This window comes from Pelodiscus sinensis, chromosome 10, assembly GCF_052426305.1.
Source record: "Pelodiscus sinensis isolate ZL-2025 chromosome 10, ASM5242630v1, whole genome shotgun sequence".
NCBI lineage: Eukaryota > Metazoa > Chordata > Testudines > Trionychidae > Pelodiscus > Pelodiscus sinensis.
Window position 1 is genome coordinate 11511528 of NC_143061.1, and position 21251 is coordinate 11532778.

Sequence of the window (21251 nt, forward strand, 5' to 3'; positions counted from 1 at the left end):
ACCCGCTCAGTCCTGGCTTGCTCTGGATCCAGGACCTTTCCCTGCTGCAGCTCTACGTTTAAAGTAGAGGGGATTGGCGAGCATAGTTCTCATTTTCTTTGGCCGTGAAAGCCGCCAGAGAGGGGGTTGGCAAGTGTAGTGATCAAGGGGACGCAGCCCATTAGTATCTTATAATACCTAGTTTTGGGACTGTCTAGCAGTAGGAAGTTCTCTTAGACAAACTAGTTATGAAGAAGAGTTAACTTATGAACAGTGTTTGGTTTGAAATGGAAATAATAGAGTCCAGACAATAGAAATTAATCTCCCCCCTCTTTCTTTTTTTCTTTTTTTCAATTGGCAGATTTTCTTTGCCTGCACTGTAACCGTGAGAGAGGAACAGCATCAAGAGGATGAGTGAACTGGAACAGTTGCGGCAAGAAGCAGAACAACTGCGGAATCAAATCAGAGTAAGAGTTACTATATCCCAGCTCTTAACTATCTTGGAGGAAAAACCTGGTGGGCAAAACAGAAAAAATGAAGTGCATGTGGCGCTGATATTTAAATCATGAAACACTTCCATTTTTGTTTTTTTTTAACAGAGGATTAAGTCAATAAAAGGTTCAAGAAGCTTGTAATTCCATCTGTAATTTTTTTACAGGTTATGTCTAGCATTGTAATGTAGTATAATCACCCAATTTTTTGGAGTCCTATGGTAAAAAATTATATAGCTTCCAATACCCAGAAACAAAAAGAACAAATTAAGGACATTGATAATGAAAATTGAACATTTTCGAATCTCTACTGGCCTTTTCAGTAGTATTGTTTTTGATTGATAGGTAAAATGCCTGAGCACACTGACTGAGAGGAGATATCTAGGGTCAGGAATTATGCCTATGATTCTTTTTCTTCTCTTGCCATGGAAATTATTTTTCAAAAGTGCATCTTAGCTTTTTTCTGATCTATTTAATGCTAATTATTCACCACTAAAACTGTTTAAGTGCTTGCTCATATCCATTCCAGTTAGGTGTTCATGCGCTGCGTGCAAGCATTCCTGAGTTTTTCCCTTAGCATTATCTGTTGGGCCAGCCAGGGAGCCCCCTGGAGTGGCACCAGCATATTGGTGCATATATACTCCTGCATGCCCTCTGCACCCTCAGTTCCTTCTTACTGCTGCCCCCTGTCAGTAGCTGGAGCATTTGGTTAGGCAGTTAGAGTATCCCTTATGTTATGGTGTAAATACAGTGCTAAGTAGTTATAGATTACGTAAGTAGTGCAAATAGTTTTAAGTTGACTATCCCTAGTTCGTGGAACGAGGTGTACAGCTAGTTCAGATTAGGAAGCCTAATCCGAACTAGCTAGTCCGTGCCGCGTGTAGCCGCGCGGCACGGAGTCCGACCTAGCTGGCATTTAAAAATGGCGCTGTCCAGCTTTATGCAAATGAAGCCCGGGAAATTCAAATCCCGGGCTTCATTTGCAACTCCGTATGACTACATTACCCCCCCTAGTTCGAACTAGGGGGGTAGTGTAGACATACCCTCAGATTGTTGGGTACTTGGCCTGGTGTAAAATGTGTGCTATCCCTTTCCTTTCCTGCCCACTCTCCCATCCCCCTTCTCTGTCCCTTTTCAGGAATCCTATTCACAAGCTAATATTAAAGCGGGAGATATCCGTGCTTCTGCTCCTGGGAATGGTCAAACCTGTCTCAGAGGAGTTCAAGGGGAAAGTGAAATTCCTAGGTTCACAGTAGGCCAAGACCACTTTCAGTTTGCAGTTCTCCTGTTTGGCCTCTCCACAGCACCAAGGGTTTTCACCAAATACATGGTTGCTTTAGCAGCCTTCTTGAGAAGGCACAAGACCCAGGTGTTCCCTTACCTTGACAACTGGCTAATCAGGGGGTCATCCAGGGATGAGGTCCTTGGCCACATGCTTTGTCAAGGCACTGTTTCACAGATTGGGTCTCCTTATAAATGCGGAGAAGTCCACTCTCAATCCAACCCACATAATAGACTTTGTTGGGGCTCACCAAGATTCCATACTGGTGAGGGCGTCCCTCCCCAGGGCCCGGTTTTTAGCCATCAAGGTGATAATTGAGGGCCTCACCTCTTAGGGGCATGCACTTTCATGAGACTGCTGGGCCACATGACAGCCTGCAACTTTGTGGTCCAACATGCTAGACTGCAGCTTCGACCCCTGCAGGCATGGTTGGCAACAGTATACGAGGGGTCCATCAACAGGGCTCAACAAATCCGTTTATCTACTCACCCGTGGCGAGTAGATTTCAGCCGGTCATTGGTGGTGCGCACATGCGCAGTGCAGGTCTGGCGCATGCACGGTGTGGGGCTGGCAAGTGGATTTTGCCGCAGTTTGTCGAGCCCTATCCATCAAGATGGACATCGTGTTCCAGAGGTGGGGTTATCCCTCTCTCGACCTGTTCGCTTCCCAGGAAAACTTCAAGTGTCCAAGCTACTGTTTGTATCTGGAGCAGGGGAATGGGTCAGTAGGGGACACACGTCTGGTGCAGTGCACCTTCCACCTTCTCTTCACATTCTCTCTCTCTCTCTCTTCCCCTTACTGCACAAGGCCCTCCTGATGATCAGGATGTGCGCAGCATCGGTCATATTGATAGCCAACACTGGTATCCTATGCTCCTGGACCTAGCAGTGGAGGATCCCCTTGTGCTTCCATTGGTTCCAGACTTAATCACTCAAGACCTGGGGGAAGGGCAGCTATGCACCTGAGCCCATCATCCCTCCACCTGGTGGCCTGGAGCCTTCGTGGTTAACCAGACCAGAACGCCTCTGCTCTGAGGCAGTCAGGAGGGTCCTTGTGGAGAACAGAAAACCCTTTTACGAAGTTGACATATGAAGCTAAATGGAAGCGCGTTTCGCTTTAGTCTGATGGGACAGGAGGGGATCTAATGGAGGCTCCTATCCCCCTCATCCTGGACTACCTCCTTCACCTTTGGCAGCAAGGCCTATCAACTTCATCCTTACGGGTCCACCTACCTGCCATTGCGGAGTTCCATCTGGGTGAAGAGGACAGAGTGGTATTTGCGAACACGCTGATTAAGGAATTCCTCAAGGTCATAGATAGGCTATAGCCATGTGCGCACCAACCCTTACCCTTGCGGGCCTTTAATTTGGCCCTTATGAAACTCACAAGCCCTCTGTTCAAACCCTTAGCTTACTTGCTCCCTGAAACATCTCTTGTGGAAGGTAGTTTTCCTGATAGCCATTACATCATCCAGGAGAATGTCAGAGCTGAGGACCCTCCCGTCAGAGCCCCCCATGCTGTTTCTTTAAGGACAGGGTTAGGCTTTGTCCCCGCTCGTCATTCCTGCCCAAGGTCATGTCACATTTCCACATGTCCTAGGACATCTACTTCCCTGTTTTCTTCCCTAAACCCCATGCAACATCTAGAGAGCAGTCCCTGCATTCTCTAGACTTGAGGAGGTTGTTAGCTTTCTATAGCAGAAAGAATGAGGGATCTCCCGGTGTAGGCCCAGTGCTTGACTTTATGGATCACCTCCTGCATCAGGGCCTGTTACGAACTTGTGGGACAGACAGCTCCCCCACTTGTGGCCCACACCAAGAGGGTGCAGGCCTTGCGGACTGCATTTGTTGCACAAGTGTCAATCCTCGAGATCAGTAGGGCGACCATTCGGTCCTTCATTCACACGTTTATTACACCATTGAACAGCAGGCCAGGGATGATGCAGCCTGTGGTAGGGCTGTGTTGCAATCCATTGCAAAGTATGGTTCTGACCCTACCCCCTATGGTACTGCAAAGGAGTCACCTAACTGGAATGGACATGAGCAAGTACCCAAAGAAGAAAAAATGGTTGCTCCCTAGCTGGCCCAATGGATACTGCTAAGGGAAAAAGTTCTGGAATCCATGCATGCAGCTCATGTATGCCTAACTGGAATGGTCATGAGCAACATATCTTCAAGAACAACAGTTACAAGGGAAGTAACCGTTTTACATATTACACAGCATCTTGTTATCTATCAAGAAGCCATTGTAACATACATCTAAAATTCAGTGACTTGTTTCCAGTGAAAAATATGTAGGATGTATCAGTCTTCCCTGTGTTTCTAAGCATGCAGTATCTACAGACTACATCTATGTAGGAATGCTTTATTTGCAGATACACAGTAAAATTGACGAGAACTAAAACTTCCTTTAGATGCTGATTCCACATATAATGATTTTCAGCCTGGCATGTCCTGTGATAGTCTGCTGCCTGCTCAGTGTTTTGGACATTGAACTACTGTGGAAAATATTGACCATGTACTGTGCATTTGCTATGCATTAGTTGTCTTTGGGGTGGGGCGGAAGCAGGGGGGAGGGGAGAGAGAAGACTTGTGGTAACACAGTTATGGCTTTTCTGAAACTAGTTGGTCAGTGTTAACTGGGAGGCTGGGGTCTGTTTCACATGTCCTTTAACTTTCAGTTTGTATTCAAAAGTAAGATTAAAGCCAGTTAATATTTTGCAGTAGTACTCTCGCGTACTATGTGCTGCACACATTCTGATGTAAATAGGTTTTCGTTTCTTCCCTAAATGACATGTCTTGGAATTGTCTGCTACATTGCAGTTTGACTTGATGTAATTAGTCTTGTCTTACAAAAAATGGCATTGGGATGGTGCAGAATAGCTGCTGACCAGTTACGTGGTCAGTGAAACGAGTAGACCTCTCAAGAACGTCATTTGGAGCCAGAAAGCCAGCAGCATTTTTTTTTATATGGAGACTACTGAATTGGATAAAATTGATTTAGTAGCACACAATCAAATGACCTCTTTTGAGCCCTACATCTGTAATTGGAGCCTTGCAGACATACCTTTGCAACCATGACCAGCACCTCTGAAGTCAGAAGGGCTCTATATTGGCATTGGTGTTGGCTTTCATGGATCAAATTACAGTATTGGGAGCCTTTATAAAATAAATCACAATATATTGCTATCTGCTGTTGCTTGTCCTTCAATTTTGATGATGAATATAACATCACTGATTGGTTTGGTTTCTATGAACACAAATGGCTGATGGGCTGGTTTAAGCATTGAACTGTCTGTGGCACTTTAAACAAGATGCCATTATGGGTTACTTAATGAACAGCAGACATGCTGCTGTTGCAAGATTTATGCTGCTGGCGCTTCTGCTTTGCCGCAGTTCTCTTCTGCTCATGGATTGTAGTTCTAGTATGGATGAGACTTCATCAAGTAGAACGATCCTGAGTGATTTTCCCAAAACTCTGGGTCAGTGTAGAAATGCCTGAAGGATGACTTGGATACCTTGAAATGTTTCTGCTGGCCAAGCTAGTAGCTTACAACAGAATCAGTTTAGGTCACATTGTGCAATCTGGTCAGTTTTTAAGAAAATGATTAGACAGACTAGTATTTCAGTTAGGTGAGAGGGTCAGTCTTGCTTGCTTGTTACGTCAGTGCAGATTTTTCTTTACAATATCTTGCTCTGTTGTAGGCTCGGGAGAATAGGACACTAGTTCTTATTTTGATGTATTGCGGACAGTAAACAAGATGTCCTAATTCTAAATGACCATTTTTGATTGCTCATATTGTTTGTGTTTCTGGTTAAGAAAATAGCAATACACATTTTCAGTAGTTATTTTTCTGCCTTCTCCAAACAAACCAAAATACAGGTATAGATTTTTGTGGAGAGTGGCATTGTTTCAAACATGAGGCTATTACATGCTCACAGATTCTTTTTAATTATGGAAAATGCTAAACCTCCTCTCTCAAAAAACGGTTTCAAAGGATGTACATGACTGTTGGAAAAAAGGGGGGTTTTCTGTGTACAGCTGTAGTGTGGGCTTCTTGAACATCACATTTATTTTACATATAAACATTATAGATATGTAAATATTGGTGGTACTTTTTTCTCTAAATCTTTTGTAGCTTTCATTGATTTAATAGATGCCAGTTACAAGAGTTAAAACAAGATGGCTAAGTAGCTTACTTTAGTTGACTGTTCTCTCTCAATTCTTTCTTTGAAAAATAAAACTAAACCTAATCAAAATGTCAGTCTTCACCAATGGATTAACACATATGAGGAAGAGAGGATGAATCAAATAATAAAATGTACAAGAAGCAGGAATTCATTGTTTTGAGTACTCCTTTCCCCCCAACATTTTGTTTGAATTTCCTCAGACTTCCTAAATATTTTAGCCTAGTATAAGTTTTACTGTAAAATTGCAGGTAGGTTAATATACTTCTGGCAAAATTGTGTGATGGAACAGGGTTGTGATGAGACTTGCTTAGTCCTCTAGAGAGTAAATAGATAATGTAGATATAATGAAAATGGTCTTGGAAAATTTCTAAAGTGTTCTAACTATTCCAAATCTTCTTCTCTTTCTTGATAACTGCTGGTTGTCTTGGTTACTTGCAACTTTATGTTTTGGGATGTCTGAGTTTCTTTAAAAATGTTATACTGGTGTTCTAAATTAGTGAATTAAAGATACCTTAACTAAGTGGTATCTTAACTAAAATAAATTGCAGAACTTAGGGTTTAACCCCTTGATGTTAAATCTATGATGAGGTTTTGGTGCTAATTGTGGCCTTGGGGAACTTCCAAATGAAAATATTTGCACATACAAAAAACAGTGTTAGGGTTTTAAAGTCTAGCAATCAATCCCAGCTTGGCTGTGTGGAGCAAGAGACCCAGCCCTAACCCTGGCTGCACTGGCAGCCCCGGCAGCCCCAGCCTCAAATCCTGGGCAAGGGACAGGAGGCACCTGCCCTGCAGCGTGAAGAGGCAGCTCTGGCGGGGAGAGGGTGGGAACAGGCCTCCCTCTCCAGCTGGTTCACGGTTAACTGGTCAACCATTTAGTTTAACTGGTTAACTGTGTCAACCATTATTTTACATCCCTAATGTCACATGAGCAAAACTTGAAATTTTTCCTTAACCTTATTAAGGATGTAAGCGACTAGTCAACTATCCAATAAACATAAACTTATCAGATAGTTGAGTCGACTAGTAGCTTCCCACCCCTTGCTCCTCTATCATAGGCAACAAGGTCGGGGGCAGGAGACGGTGCTGGGGGGAGCTGGCTTATGAGCTGCCGGGGGCAGGGGAGGCAGAGGCACAGTAGTGAAATGGGGTGCATGGGGACTGAAGCGGTCCCCATGTGCCCCAATTCCCACTGTAGCGCTTCACCTTTTGAAATGTAGCAAGAGCCCCACGGGTGCGCTGCTTCTGCCTCGCGTGAGCCTGCTGACTTCCAGCCCATGACCTCACGTGGGCTGGCAGCCAGCAGCCCCATAGGACTGCATCCAGGTACTGGTTAATTGGTTACACATTCACATCGGTGTTTATAACTATAGGGTGTGTTGCCAGCTTTTCTATTACATTAATAACTAGGGGCCTATCCCCCCTGCTTGCTGCGCTCCCTGGGGGTAGGCAAGCCTGGCTTACCTCCTGGATGCCAGGGAGGGCCAGGGCTGCCCCACTGGGGCACACCAATCCTGGCCTCTCAGCTCACCTCCCTCCTCCAGCCAGCCCCAGCCTCCCCACCCCATCTCTGGTCACAACCCTCACCTCTTGCCCCTCCTCCCCACCTCCTCCTCCATAGCCGCAGCTATCCCCGTCCTCTCCTCATCCCCCATCCCCGCCAGTCTCTCAGGGGCTCCTATCTGGCTCCCGGAGGAGGGCCAGGCCCAAGCCAAGGAGTAGCGACAGTGGCTCCTTGTTGTGCTCAGGGCCTCGAAGCTCTGGAACCCAGCAGGGAACCACTGCTTCCGGCTGCCTCGGGCCAGGCGCACAAGCCTCATGCCTTCTCCCCCTCTTCCCCCCAAGAGTAGCGTGCCAGCTTCCTGTGGGGAGAGGAGGAAACTCTGAGACTCCGCACCAAACTTGCAGGGAAGTATGCATGCTGCTCCTCCCTTCCCCCACAGCCTTGGGGTTTCCTCCTCTCTCCCCTGCCCTGTAGGAAACCAGTGCTGGCATGCTAATCTTGGGGGAGGAGAGTGGAGGCAAGGCTGGAGTGCCAGGCAAGCCATGGCCTGAGTGCTTGGCCCTAGGCAGCTGGAAGCAGCGGTTCCCCACTGGGTCCCAGAGCGTCGGAACCCCCAAACACAGAGAGGAGCTGCTACAGCCACCCCCTAACCCTCCTGCAGCGGAACCAGGGGAGTGAGAAGGAGAAGAAGAGGGAGAGGGAGGGAGATAGAGATAGATATATGAATATTTACCCAGCAGTGTTCGGTTCCTTACCTCAATTTTTGTTTTCTGGAAAATAAAACGAAAATGTACATGCCTCACTTAAATCGTTGCTCTAGTATGGAGCTGAGGATGAGGGGTTCAATATGCAAGCTGCCCCCGGTTCTCTATCCCAGTTCTCTCTCCTCGCAGTAGCTTGGCCCAGGTGAGAGAAACCTCTTTGACAGCTGCAGCTCTAGTGAGTGGGCAAAACTGAGGGAGTGGGGGTATGTTCCCCGGTTCATTGCCCCCCTGCACCTCCCAGCCAGTGTGAAGAATGCAGCAAACTAAATTTCTCTTAGCTCTCTGTTGAAGGGGAACAACCAGCAATGGTCTGTATGAATCAGGAAGCCCCTGCCTTCCCTAAAGAGCATCTGGTAGGTGGGACGCTCAGAGTGGGGGCAGTCCCAGACAAAGGGGGGGTGTTCCCCTAGCCAGCCCCTTTCATCTGCCTGGTGAGTCTGCCTCTTTCTCTGTGGTTTTATAAGAAGCAATCCAATTTGCACAGCCCATTTAGTCCTGGCACAACAAATCCTTACCTTGTGGCCGCCTCCTACAGTATAGCTGTCCCTCCGATCAGCCCCTTCTCTTTCCATGTGATGGAAAACAACTGAAAACCTAAAAATGACATCATAGAGGTTGCCTTCTGTGTAGGCAATGATAAGTCTATGATTACATTAGCGCTTTTTTCCCCTCATTCAGTCCAGCCTGTCCTGGAGAGAAGCAGGGTTATGTAGAGAAAACAACTGTCAGTATTTTACCCACTTGATTCATTGTGGAAGCTGGAAGGTATCTAGTGAATAATGCAGGAGATTGCAGGAAAAGAGAGGGTGCTTAATGCAGTTGCATGCTGGTTTGGAGAACTGTATTCTATCCCTGCCATTGCCTCAAAGTTCCTAGCTAATGCTGGACTAGTCACATAAATCAGACTTTTCACAAGTGGTCACTAATTGTACTCCTCATTTTCTGAGTTTGTAAAATAAGACCTTGTGGTTGAATTTGCAGGTGGGCTGGGTACTCTCACCTGCAACTGAAGTCTGTGGGAGATGTGCTTTGAACATACAAAATGCTATATAATTCTAAGTTCTCTGAAAGATCTGATCTTTGCCTCTCAAATTGGAGACCCCAAAACAGTGGCTACTTTTACCTTAATATCTCTGCCTCAGCTCCCCATGTGCAAAATGGGTAATGCCCTCTCACCTCATTGGATTTTGTAAAAATAAATTCATTATAATGATGAGCTCCATAGGAAGAACCCACAAGGAAATTAATCATTATGTCTTCAGGTAAAGGTTTGAATAGTGTGCCGTAAATAAGACATGGGGCCACAGGTAAAACATTAAGAAAACAAAATATTGATTAGTTTTCATGTTTGTTTTGCACTGAATAGGGTGGACTGCTGTGGAGAAAGTAATTTGAAGACTATCATAATGAGTACACACATAGAGTACTTTTTCACCAGTACAAGCTGCATTTGCACTAGGAATGCTTTGTCAGTATAGCTATTCTAGCCTATTGCACTAGTAAAATGCTTCTAGTTCAGATCCAGCTTATCCTGGTAAGATTGTTTTTTGCAATGTCTCTTATTCCAGGCTCCCACTTCCCCTGCCTCCCCACCCCAAATGAAATAAGTTTATACCAGCAGAACTGTTTTGCTAGTTTAAGGCTTCTATCGGCACAGCTATGTTGGTTAGGGGTGCAGTGAGATGTGATCATTGACTGACACATCTGTGCTAACACTAGTTGCCAGCATTATGTCTTCTCCCCTTTTCTTACTCAACCCACATATTGTATCCCTACCCAAATCCTACATAATGCAGGGGTGGAGAAACTATGGCCCAGGGGCTGGGGCTGGTCCCCGGCTTGCCTGGCTCTGACTTACAAGGCTTAGTACTCCCCCCTAGCATCAGGAGCTCACACAGTACTCCTCCCATCCAGAGCCTGCCTCCACTCCTGTACCCTCCTTCCTGTCCACTTCCTAGCAGCCTCCTCCCACACACTGAACCCCTCATTTTTGGCCCCACCCTAGAGTATAGGGGGGGCCCATAAAATTTACTATCCTGTGTGCCTCTAGGCTCTGGCGTATGAGGAGAATGTGGGGAGTGTCTTTCTGTTTCTAACTTGAGGGTGTTTCTTCTCATTTTTGTGCACCCCCTAACTGATTTTTCTGTGGGTCAGCAGCCCCCGACCCAAAAAAAGTTCCTCATCTCTGGCGTAAAGGAAGGACTACCCTGAAGTGTCTTTGGATTAACCATTTAGCACTTGACATGTAGGCAGAGCAGCACCCAAATAAGTGACTGTTCCATGAGATCACAAAGAAGTTGGCTTGGAACTTGTATAGGTATAAATTATATGTAAGCAAGCATGGCAGCTGTTTTCTCTTGCAGTACTTAAAACTTCTTGGGCACTGTAATTTGTTTACACGAATGGGGCGGGAATACTGAACATATGGAATGATGATTTGCTTTCCTTCAAAGATTTTGAAGAAATCTTGGTGTATTTTTTTCTCTCAGCAATTTTTTCAGTTGATATACACTGTTATTGTGTTCCAGATTCATATTATGTTAATTTCTTCTTTTTTTTTCCAGGATGCCAGAAAAGCATGTAGTGATACAACTCTTGCTCAGGTATATCATTATTTTTTGTATTGGGTAGTAGCCCTTAAAAGGCAATAGATTTCTTGATTGATTATAGCATGCCTACTGTGGTGGCTGAAAGAGACAAAGGTCAGAAATCCTGGAAGTACATTGCTCACTGCATTATTTACAATTTTGAAATTTGAAGCAATAATTACGAAGGAGGAGGAGAGGGCTAAGTCCTTTACAGACACTATATACAGCCAATCTAAAAGCTCTAAAGCCATGAAACATACTTCAGTGATAGGTACTTCAAAAATACTGTGGAAAGGTTACTTATATATTAATATAAATATACATATTTTCCTTAATTCACCTTTTTAAACATTTAATGAAACTATATGGCATGATAATGTGGGCTTTGAGAGTTGCTCCCACATCACTGTGTGTAAGGCATCTATTTTATTTGGAAACTGAACTTTTTCATTTAAAATCCAGGTCTGGGCTTTTATGTAGCTTTTGTCAGACTTTTGAAAACAGACACTAGAATTAATACTAAATAATCATTTTATTCTGGATCTATTTTCAGGGTGTGATTTGTAAATTTCTATAAACCTTTAATGTACAAATAAAGTTCACGCCTGATGCATATAGAAGCTCCATCTAGAGAAGCCTGATGTAATCTGAAACATTTAGAGTAGTGACTATCATTAAGTTCACTGTCACAGATATCCTGATTTTCTTGCCAAATTTTTTGACTGTCTGTAATATCACATCATTGTGCACTGATTCTGTGGAAACAATAGGATCAAATTCTAGTGGTGCAAAATATTTGTGTTCCTGTCAGTTTGGGTGTTGTACATGTTTATGACCATCTCTGAAATCAGAATAAGTGTTTGGTTTGTGTTTTTTTCCTGCTCAGATCACCACAAGTCTGGACTCAGTGGGTCGAATCCAAATGCGAACAAGACGTACACTGAGAGGTCACTTAGCTAAAATTTATGCTATGCACTGGGGATCTGATTCAAGGTTTGTAAAAATGATTCTTAAACTTGGAGGCAGAGGGACCTCTTTTCTAGCTCTTGAAATAATTGGAGGCTTAATAGAGAGCTAAGCTGGGTGAGGTAATCTTTTGTTGTGCCATCTTCTGTTGGTTAAAGAGACAAGCTTTTGAACTGACACAGAGCTCTTCTTTAGAGTTCTTGTCTTCATATGCAATGTTACAATGGTGCAGTTGCATCACTGTAGCACTTCCATGAAGATGCTGTTATTCCAATTGGAGAGCTTTCCCATCGGCATATTTAATCTACCTTTGGGAGAAGTGGTACGCATGTCCATGAGAAAAGCTCTTCGGTTGACATCACTGTCTATGCCAGGAATTAAGTCAGCAGTTTTACCAGTATAAATGTGTAGACCTGGCCAAAGTGTAACAGCTAAATTCAAAGTGGAACAGATTAAGTATAAGGAATTATCACGTTTATGGATGTTAAAATGTACGTATTTAATTAATCGAGTAGTCGATAGAATTTTTACCTACTCCATTAGTCGATAGGTAGTCTGGCTAGTTCTTGGCTCATGCCGGGTATGAGACCAAACCCTGCTGTGGCTCTGCAATTTAAAAGGCAGTAGGAACCAGGCAGCCTGCCCCCTGGTTCCTACTGCGTTTTAAATTGCAGAGCTGCAGCAGAGTTTTGTCCTGCACCCCAAGTGAGCCAGAACTGACCTGGGCTGCATGCCCAGCCAACAGCAGCCTCTGTGCACAGGGGTCCCAGCAGGAATTTGGGACCTCCTATGCATAGGAACTGCTGCTACAAAGCAGCTCCTGCCCCCCTCCCCACCACCACTTCCACCTCTGATAGAGGCAGCAGCGCAGGGAAAGGGGACGGAAGGATGGGCTGCACTGTGTAGATGGTGCTGGGGGAACTGGTTTTTAAGTAGCTTATCGGGTAGTCAACTACTCCTTTATATCCCTAATCACATTGTAAGAGACCACAGTGAAGTTGGCAGTTGACACATCTGCAGTTGTAGGACAAAGAAGGGTTATTCGGTTACAGATAATTGTAATGAGCCATTAATCCAGAGAAGTGTTTCCTAATTTTATTTGGCTAAGGAACCCTTTTCAGCTTTTCAGAATTTCAAGGAACCCCCTAGGTTTGTCGAGCAAGAAAAAAAAGGGGGGGAAGGGGGAGGAGAGGGACCCACCAATGCATGAAAATCACATTCCTTCCCCAAGACCCCCCACCCTCCTTCCTTGAGGCCTCATCTGCTCTGTTCCCCTCTTCTCCACCACTTGCTATTCCCAGCCCTTATACATTCTCACTAGGTTGAGACAGGAGGTGTGGGGTGGGAATGAGGGATTTGGGTGTGGGAAGGAGTGAGAAGTACAAGCTCTGGGAGGGAATTTGGATGCAGGAGAAGGGGATGTTGGCTTGGGGAGGGGGCTCTAGGCTCAGGAGTGTTGGGCTCAAGTGGAAGGTTGGGGTGCTGAGCAAGCCATGGGCTTGTGGATGTGAGGGTGTAGGAGTTTGGGCTGGATCTGTGAGGGACTCAGGGCAAGAAGGTTGAGTATGATGAGTTCAGGACATAGATTTGTAATGTGTGGAGGGTGCAGGACAGGAGTGTTGTGGCAGAAGACTGAGGATGTGGGGATGCAAGAGTTTGGGGATGTAAGACGCTCAGGACAGGGGGTTCCAGTGTATGATAGGCTCAGATTTGGGATCAGGTGGTGCAAGAATGTTATGATACTGCAGTGAGATGGGAGTTTGGCCCCAATGGGAGGCTTGTTGGCCAGGCTTCATTTTTAAATAAACGATTGTCAAACTCAAAAGGTTTTAGCATTGTCTTTATGAGAGGGGTGAGGAATCTGTTTTGAGTCAAGGGTCACTGACCCACAGAAAAGTCAGTTAGGGCCACACAAGTGAGATGCAAAAAAACAAACAAACAAACAAACAAAAAAACCACAACACCAACCCTCCAAAAAACCCCAAGCCTCACTAATGTGGTCCCAGATGTGCTGGTGGGGGCAGGGGACAGCGTGAAAGTGGGTGCTGGGGCTGGGGAGAGGGTGCTGGCTCAGGTGGCAGGGTACTGGGGTAGGCAGATGGCAGAGTGCTGGGGTCAGAGACATGGTCCTGCTAGGCACTAGGGCAGTGTTTCCCAATTTTATTTGGCCACGGAACCCTTTTCAGCTTAAAAGTATTTCAAGGAACCCGTAGGGTTGCCAGGGTAAAATTGGTCAAGCAGGGAGGGGAAAAAACCACCAGACTTGATCAACCAAAAAAAAAAGACTATCTCTTTAAGAGGGAGGCGGGGGAGTGGTTCTGCAGAGCACCAATTGAGAAACACTATTCTACACCATGGTTAAACAGCTCCTTAGTCTGAGACATTTGGCATGGGCCAGTTAATTGCAGTTTAGAGATACTTTCAGACTTAGATATCTTTGAGGGCCATAGATCAAAGAAAACTTTGAGAGAATTTTGTATTCTAGCCTGCCTATTTTAAAACAGTTATGATACAGAAATAATAAAGGAAATAATTCCATTGTAAGGATATGTGCTTTGTTCTTATTTTGCACAAGCATTTTGTCTGGTCTTTCAGATGGTTTGACAGATTCTTCAAATCTGAGAGCCTAGTGTATGATGGCACTTAACTTTAGAGTTCTTTGTACTGTATTTTCCCTTAAGCTATGAAAGGTCATAGTGTTGAAATGGTTGATTTAGTGCAAAAGTATTTTGTGTTAATAGAGCATTGTAGGACATGGAATAACAATATTTTTTCAGTGACTTAAAAGGTGTTTTGTAAATCACAACAATAAATGAGCCTATGCTGTGCTTCAGCTAATTCAGTATAATAATCCAGTTAATATTTAAATACATGCATAATGTTTTAGATTGATTCATTGAATGTTTTTATCAAAAATCTCCAAAATTTCTGGAAAACACTCACCATTGCCAAAAAGGTATAGTTAAATGAAGAAAACAGGTGTGAGTTGTTCATTAGTTCTGTTAGAAGAAAAGGGTGATACTGGAAGGCTTCTTAAATATAAAATAACTCCTTCCAAAAGTTTTTTTGTTGTTGTTTTGGAATAGCTACTAGCCATCTCAGCATATGGTAGGGATTCCAGATGTTAATTGTACTTCATGATTCTATGTGCTTGTATAGATCAGGAATACTTACAGTACATTTGATACTGAAACACCGAATTGCAAGGATAGAAATCATTAGTAGGAAGAGGTTATGCAATTTGTAAATAGTGTGAGCAGTTTCAAATGTCAATTATTTTAGCTGGTTTCAATAGTGTTTGTCCATGGATTCAGGTAAGATTTTCCAGCATGCAATAGGATGTTCTTTGTAGCTGTACAACAATTTTTGGCCCTAGAAAGTTTAAAAATATATACAGTAAGAAAATGAAAAGGCTTTTCTGAATTATTTGACATTCATGCAACAATTTCTTCTATTTTGAAATTAAGTATGAGACAAGTTTAACATGTTCATATTTCTGTTTTGTGGTTATCTTTAGGCTACTAGTCAGCGCTTCCCAAGATGGAAAATTAATTATTTGGGATAGTTATACAACAAATAAGGTAGAGTTGTTTATAATCCATACTCATCCAAGTATGTACACAACTGATACTTTTTAGTTCCTTCTTTCTATAACGCTTTTCTTTTAGTTGGATTGGCCATAGCACTTTTCCTGTTGAAATTTTAAGTAGCTTGCTTTCATTTTTTTATAACCAGCTTTTATTAAAAGTGCATTTTAGCTTGAATAATGCTTATTTCTGTATGCTGAGCCTTTGCTTTTAGTATCTATTGTTTGCTTGTTTTTATTAACTGAATCGTATGCTTCAGAAGTAATGTTCCTAGCATGGGATCCCATGGAGAATTAGTAGTGCTCCTGATGTTCATTGGCCAGTGTGAGACAGAGGAGTGTGGGGAGAGATTTTTCTGAGGAACTATAATAGCTAACTCATTATTACGGTAGTTTTTGCATCTGTGCACCCTATTTGTGCTGTTGCTTCTATGGCACATGCTCTGTATTCTGTTCTAGAAGCCCACAACCACAGAATTAATATAAATCCATTGCAATAGATGTTTTACTCCTTGGAACAGAGAAAGTGAGAACTTGATGAAATGAGGTCAGCCTGGGGTGCACATCCTCTGCTGATGGAAATTGCCATAGCTTCATTGGTGGAGCTATGTCAATCTTACACCAGCTGAAGTTCTGGCTCGGGAAGATAAACTAGAGGGAGGAATTTGAAAAGAATGTAACCTGTTGCATGTTAAACTATAATCCTTAATTTGATACTATAAAAATCATTGTACTGAATTTACACACATCTGACCAGGTAATTATTTTCCCATCCCCCAAGTGGATATTCAGCACAAATTGAAGTGTGTTTAAAATCAGATTCATTATTAGCTGGATGATGTTTGTTTGTATCTTTTGCAATGCTAAAGCAATATCACGGTTAACTAGACACAGGAAGTTGGACAAGAAATGACTGTGGTTCATTGTGACTTCCCAAATCTGGTATAGTTCTAATACGCCTCATCTCTCTGTAGATGCATGCCATTCCTTTGAGATCTTCCTGGGTGATGACCTGTGCATATGCTCCTTCTGGCAACTATGTCGCTTGTGGTGGATTGGACAATATCTGTTCCATATATAACTTGAAAACCAGAGAGGGCAATGTGAGAGTGAGCAGAGAGTTACCAGGGCATACAGGTTAGCTGCATTTTACTACCATTTATTTTTCTTTACTTATTAGTCAAAGTGAAACAGTCCCCACCCTGCACACTTTGCAACATGTCCTAAGGTGAAAACAAGTACTAACAATTTGCAAAATGGACTATAAATTGGTCTTGGTTTTGCTCTCTTTTAAGAATCACTTTGTGTGTTACTCATTTTGCCTTTAATAATCTTACTGCTAAATTCTGTGTTTATTTAGTTCTGCCAATGAGATACTACTGGTAGCTATTTGAGCAAATAGAGCAATACATACTCAAGGTGAATTTGGCTTCTGAACTATTATTTGTAAAATACAAGTAGTATCAAGTGGTGGTTATTGTGAGACATACTGAGAAGGCTTTTGGCTAATTTTCACTGCAGCAGTGGGATATGACACTTACATCTGCTATTATTCTGTTTCTAGGATACTTGTCCTGCTGTCGTTTTCTAGATGACAACCAAATTGTTACAAGTTCAGGGGACACGACCTGGTGAGTTTTGGAAGGGGGATATGGTTGATGGGATTTTTGGGGGGTTTCTTGGGGTGTGGGTTTTTTTTTTTTTTTTTAGTGCTTTGATTGTTTTCAAGCTAAACTTGCAGAGACTCTTATTATATTGCTGAAATAAATCTGTTTTATCTGCAGTGCTCTTTGGGACATTGAAACTGGTCAACAGACCACCACCTTCACTGGGCATACCGGAGATGTGATGAGTTTATCCTTAAGTCCAGACATGAGGACTTTTGTTTCTGGTGCCTGTGATGCCTCATCCAAGCTTTGGGATATTCGAGATGGAATGTGCAGGCAGTCCTTCACGGGGCATGTGTCTGATATTAACGCAGTTTGTGTAAGTGAGCATTTCTGTGTACAAATGGAGAGTGAGGAGACAATATGAGTAGTTGTAAGATTTCAATTTGTAATCTAGCTTTCAAAGCAAGGTGGAGAGTTCTCCTGTCTCTGATCTGGCTACTTAAAATGAATGTAGTTTCTTAGATTATTAAGATCTTGTATTCTAAGACAAACCACCTGTAATCTAGTTCAGAACTATTAATCATACCTATACTCTATGATATGGTTAAGTGATCTTGGAACAATTCAGACTGTCCTCCATTAGTCTTAAGTTGCTATAACAGTTTGCTGCTCCATCCATCTTTGTGGGCTTGACTTTTTGCTTCATATTACTTACGTGTTTATCTTTGCATGATTGGCTATGTCCATTTACACTGCGTGTGTGTCTTCTGCATCAATGCCAGAGGTTTTTCCTTAGCGTCTGTAGAGGCGACCACTCCTGCGCTATGATGTCCCTCGTGTTTCAAGCTGAGTATAAAGTGGCAGAGCTGCTCTGCCCTCCATTCAATTCCTTATTACAGTTGGTCAGAGAATGCTGTCAGCTTTTTCCTTCTGCAGGTGAGCTGAAAGTGGTTTCCATTTTTTGATCTCTTGGACTCCTTTTACTTTTCATAATTGCTGTTTAGCCTGTCAATGGAATCTGGGCTCTGCCTGATACTGGGGAGGAAGTGGGGAAGGGACATCAGTGTCCCCTGACTTCAAGTGCTGCTCCAGGTGTCACAGATGATGCCCATGAGTGATCTTCAGTCTCACTGTTTGAAGTGTTTGGATGAGGTCATGTCAAGAAAGTATGTCCGATTTGCCTGGGTTTCAAGACAAGAACTAAGAAGCAAAGAGAGGAGTGTTTGAGGTACATTCTCATAGAGGCTGCCCTTACCCCAGCATTGGAACACCTGTGTGGATAAAGGGTTTTCCTTGATTACTTCATCCATGAGTGTTCCTATTCTTACCTGTGGACAGACACGAGGTGATCCCCCTCACCATGCAGTCCACAAAAGATAACTTGGAGTGCCCTCAACTCTGAAGTCAGAAAGGACAATTTCCATGTCAAAATACTTGGAACAGGATTCCTCAACCTCAGAAGCAAGCCGCTTCGGTATCAAAGGTAGAATATGTTCTTTGGCCCCCTAGCTTCCCACTGCCTCGTTCAAGTGATTCCCTCATTAGAACAGTTGTCTTCAGTGCATGTTCCTGAACTGGTGAGGGCAGCTGCTTCCTTGGCACAGATAGTGAAGCTATTGCCCCTGCTCACAAGACAAAGGTCCAGAGCTGCTGGTACTGAAATGGAGACCTACACAGCTTCAAACAATCTGCTGAGCCTCTCAATACTAACAAACAACACTTTGCTCGGGCTGTTGCATATGGTGCATCTGTTGGCTTTCACATTATAGGTCTGTTATGACACCAGTAGTCATGTTCATTCTGCTTCTGTTGATCCCAATGCCAGCGCTGAGGCCAATAGTAACTGCTTTGTCTCAGCACATCATCTGGATAGCCAGGAAGCCCCAAAATATCTGCTGGTACTGCTGGCTTGTCATAGATCACTTCCCCCATCTCTGACTCCAACAGTTATTGCTCCATGCTAGCATTTGGAGTACTCTTACTATCCTCAGTCTGAAGTGGGTTCTGATGTCTCCCACTTCAGGAAACCAGGGGGTGTTCCCATCCTCACAGGAGTCATCCTGACAAGAGTAGATCAAAGGAATAGAAGGGGCTAGTTTAGAAATAATTGACTTCTAGTACCATACTGGCACCCTCATTGGCCCTCCTGGGTACAGTGGGGGATGCCTGTGGCATTTAGATCTTTGTCTCTACTGCAGTACAAAAATTGATCCCAGAGGTGGGAAGTATCCCTGCCCAGTACTGACAGACCATCAGAAGTCAGTGCCTGGAAACCACTGCTCTATGGAAACAAATCCCTCGGGGGGAAGTATCTCCACATGAAAGTGAAAGGCTGTTTGATGGTGGTCTTCAGCTGCTTTGGTCCTTCTGTGTTGCAAGCTTAAAATCAGCCTCAGGAAGTTCTAACCTGCTGCGTCTGAATGCTTTGTCATCCTCTTTTCAGGGCTTCTACTAGAGAGAAGACATTTCTGGTACCAGATGATTTTAAATTCTACCATGAGATCCTGAAAAAGATGTTTACAGCCCTTGGGATATAGATAAAGCTTGTACAGGACAAACCCCTCAATTGCAAGACATTTTATACTAGGGATATAAAATCATGTTTAAAAAGTTAATTGGCCAGTCTGCTGGTGAACCTGTTACCTGGTAAGCATCACCCAGTAAGGGTGACACTGGGTAACTGGTAAACTCCTCTTTACATCCCTATTTTATACCCAAGTATGGTAGAGGAAGTTGCTCTCTCTATGAATAAAGCATTTATGAAGCCTATAAAAGCCTTGTGGCAGTCCCCAACATCCCTCATGCTATTAGCAAAGTGCGTGGTACTCAAGGAGTAATTCCCATTGCAGAGATACATGCAGTCTTAGTACCTTGTACTAGGTTTCTTGGTAGTGGCAGCAGTAATGGGAAGATGTTTGCAGGGTACAGAAAATACGACTTCTGTCGAAAAACCTCCTCGCCTCATCTGACCTTTTTGGTAAAAAGGTTTATTCAGCTATATATGGCAAATCATCATACCCTCTGGGCTTGCTATGGTTTTTCAGATTAGGATACCTAACTCATGATTCCTCAACAAGCTGCCTGATGATCCTGGGGAGTTCCAGTCCCTCCTGATGGAAGGTCATCTGTCACAAGGCCTTTCCTTCAGTTTACCCAGGTGCGGCCAACTAAGCTGCAAATCATGGTGATGACAGTAAGCATGCATCATTCATTGTGGATTCAGGCATGGGGGATTCCAGCAGAAGTGTAACAGACCACTGAAGGCTCTCCCATTAATTATGGGGTGTGGAGGAAGCTGTGCATACATTAAAAGATTCTAGGGGAGTGATGAAATCCTTGGACCTGTATGCCCAAGATCTGAAAGGAGCAACGTTTCTATCTTGTTTTCAACTGATGTAACAGTGATATATATGCATGCATAGGCAGATCAGTGTAACTGAAAGCACATGCAGCAGAAGAGGAGTCCCCATCATCACTGTTTCATCCAGGAAGCTGTATGCCTCACAGCAGTTTGGCATGCTGTCCTCAGTGGAGAAGTCAGTCTCAGAGAATCCTCCTTTGAGAGCAGCTAACCACAATACCAGAGTTCATTGGTCTGTTTTCATCTGGGGGCTTGTCTGCCCTTGAAATTATACAGTGGCACAGCTGCTACGCCTGTGGCGGGAGGTGTTCTCTAATCAGCATCGGTGATCCGTCTCTGAGAAGCAATAGTTAGGCTTCCCTTAAGCTAACATTGTCTATACTGGGGGTTAGGTTGGCTTAATTAAATTGCTTAGGGTTTTGCATTTTTTCACATCAGTGAGTGTTGTAGCTAGGTTGACTTCACTCTTTGTACACCAGATCAAAGAAAATGTAGTGTGAAGGTAAGCTGGGGTGGCTCTGTCCTGGTATACCCTCCGCGCTGGGTGCACAGAATACCAGGATGCAAGAGAGGCCATCCCTTTGGGTATTTCTAGTGAAAACTTTGTGGCACTGATGCATGAGACATTCACATCCCTCGTGTAATGGACATGTGCAACACCTTGTAACTGTTCTTTTGAGAGAAGGTAAGTAACTTTTTTTAAGTAGTAAAGAATAAAACTTCAAGATGGTCAATATATGTCAAGAGGGGGAGGGGGAGATCTTTTTGTGAACCAATGTGTATTTGGATTTCCTGAAGAAAAGGGCAGATTTAAAATACTCTAGACACCAAATGTGAAACTAGTGCTTTAAAATGCTGATTATACTTACCCTTGTAATGTTTATAAACTGGAGTGTAGCTTTTGGTCAGTATTGCAAGTGTTAAATGTTA

The 21251-nt window shown here is 43.6% G+C and overlaps 1 protein-coding gene across 1 annotated transcript in view; it reads left to right on the top strand.

Moving 5' to 3' along the window:
• Positions 1-21251, top strand: part of GNB4 (G protein subunit beta 4) — a 72052-nt gene that overhangs the window by 43787 nt on the left and 7014 nt on the right. Inside the window, exons 2-8 of the mRNA XM_075938030.2 lie at positions 341-446; positions 10775-10813; positions 11685-11791; positions 15282-15345; positions 16325-16487; positions 16915-16981; positions 17135-17336. Of these exons, the coding sequence (XP_075794145.1) occupies positions 390-446; positions 10775-10813; positions 11685-11791; positions 15282-15345; positions 16325-16487; positions 16915-16981; positions 17135-17336 (699 nt within the window). The 5' untranslated portion in view covers positions 341-389. The remainder of the gene's footprint in view (positions 1-340; positions 447-10774; positions 10814-11684; positions 11792-15281; positions 15346-16324; positions 16488-16914; positions 16982-17134; positions 17337-21251) is intronic.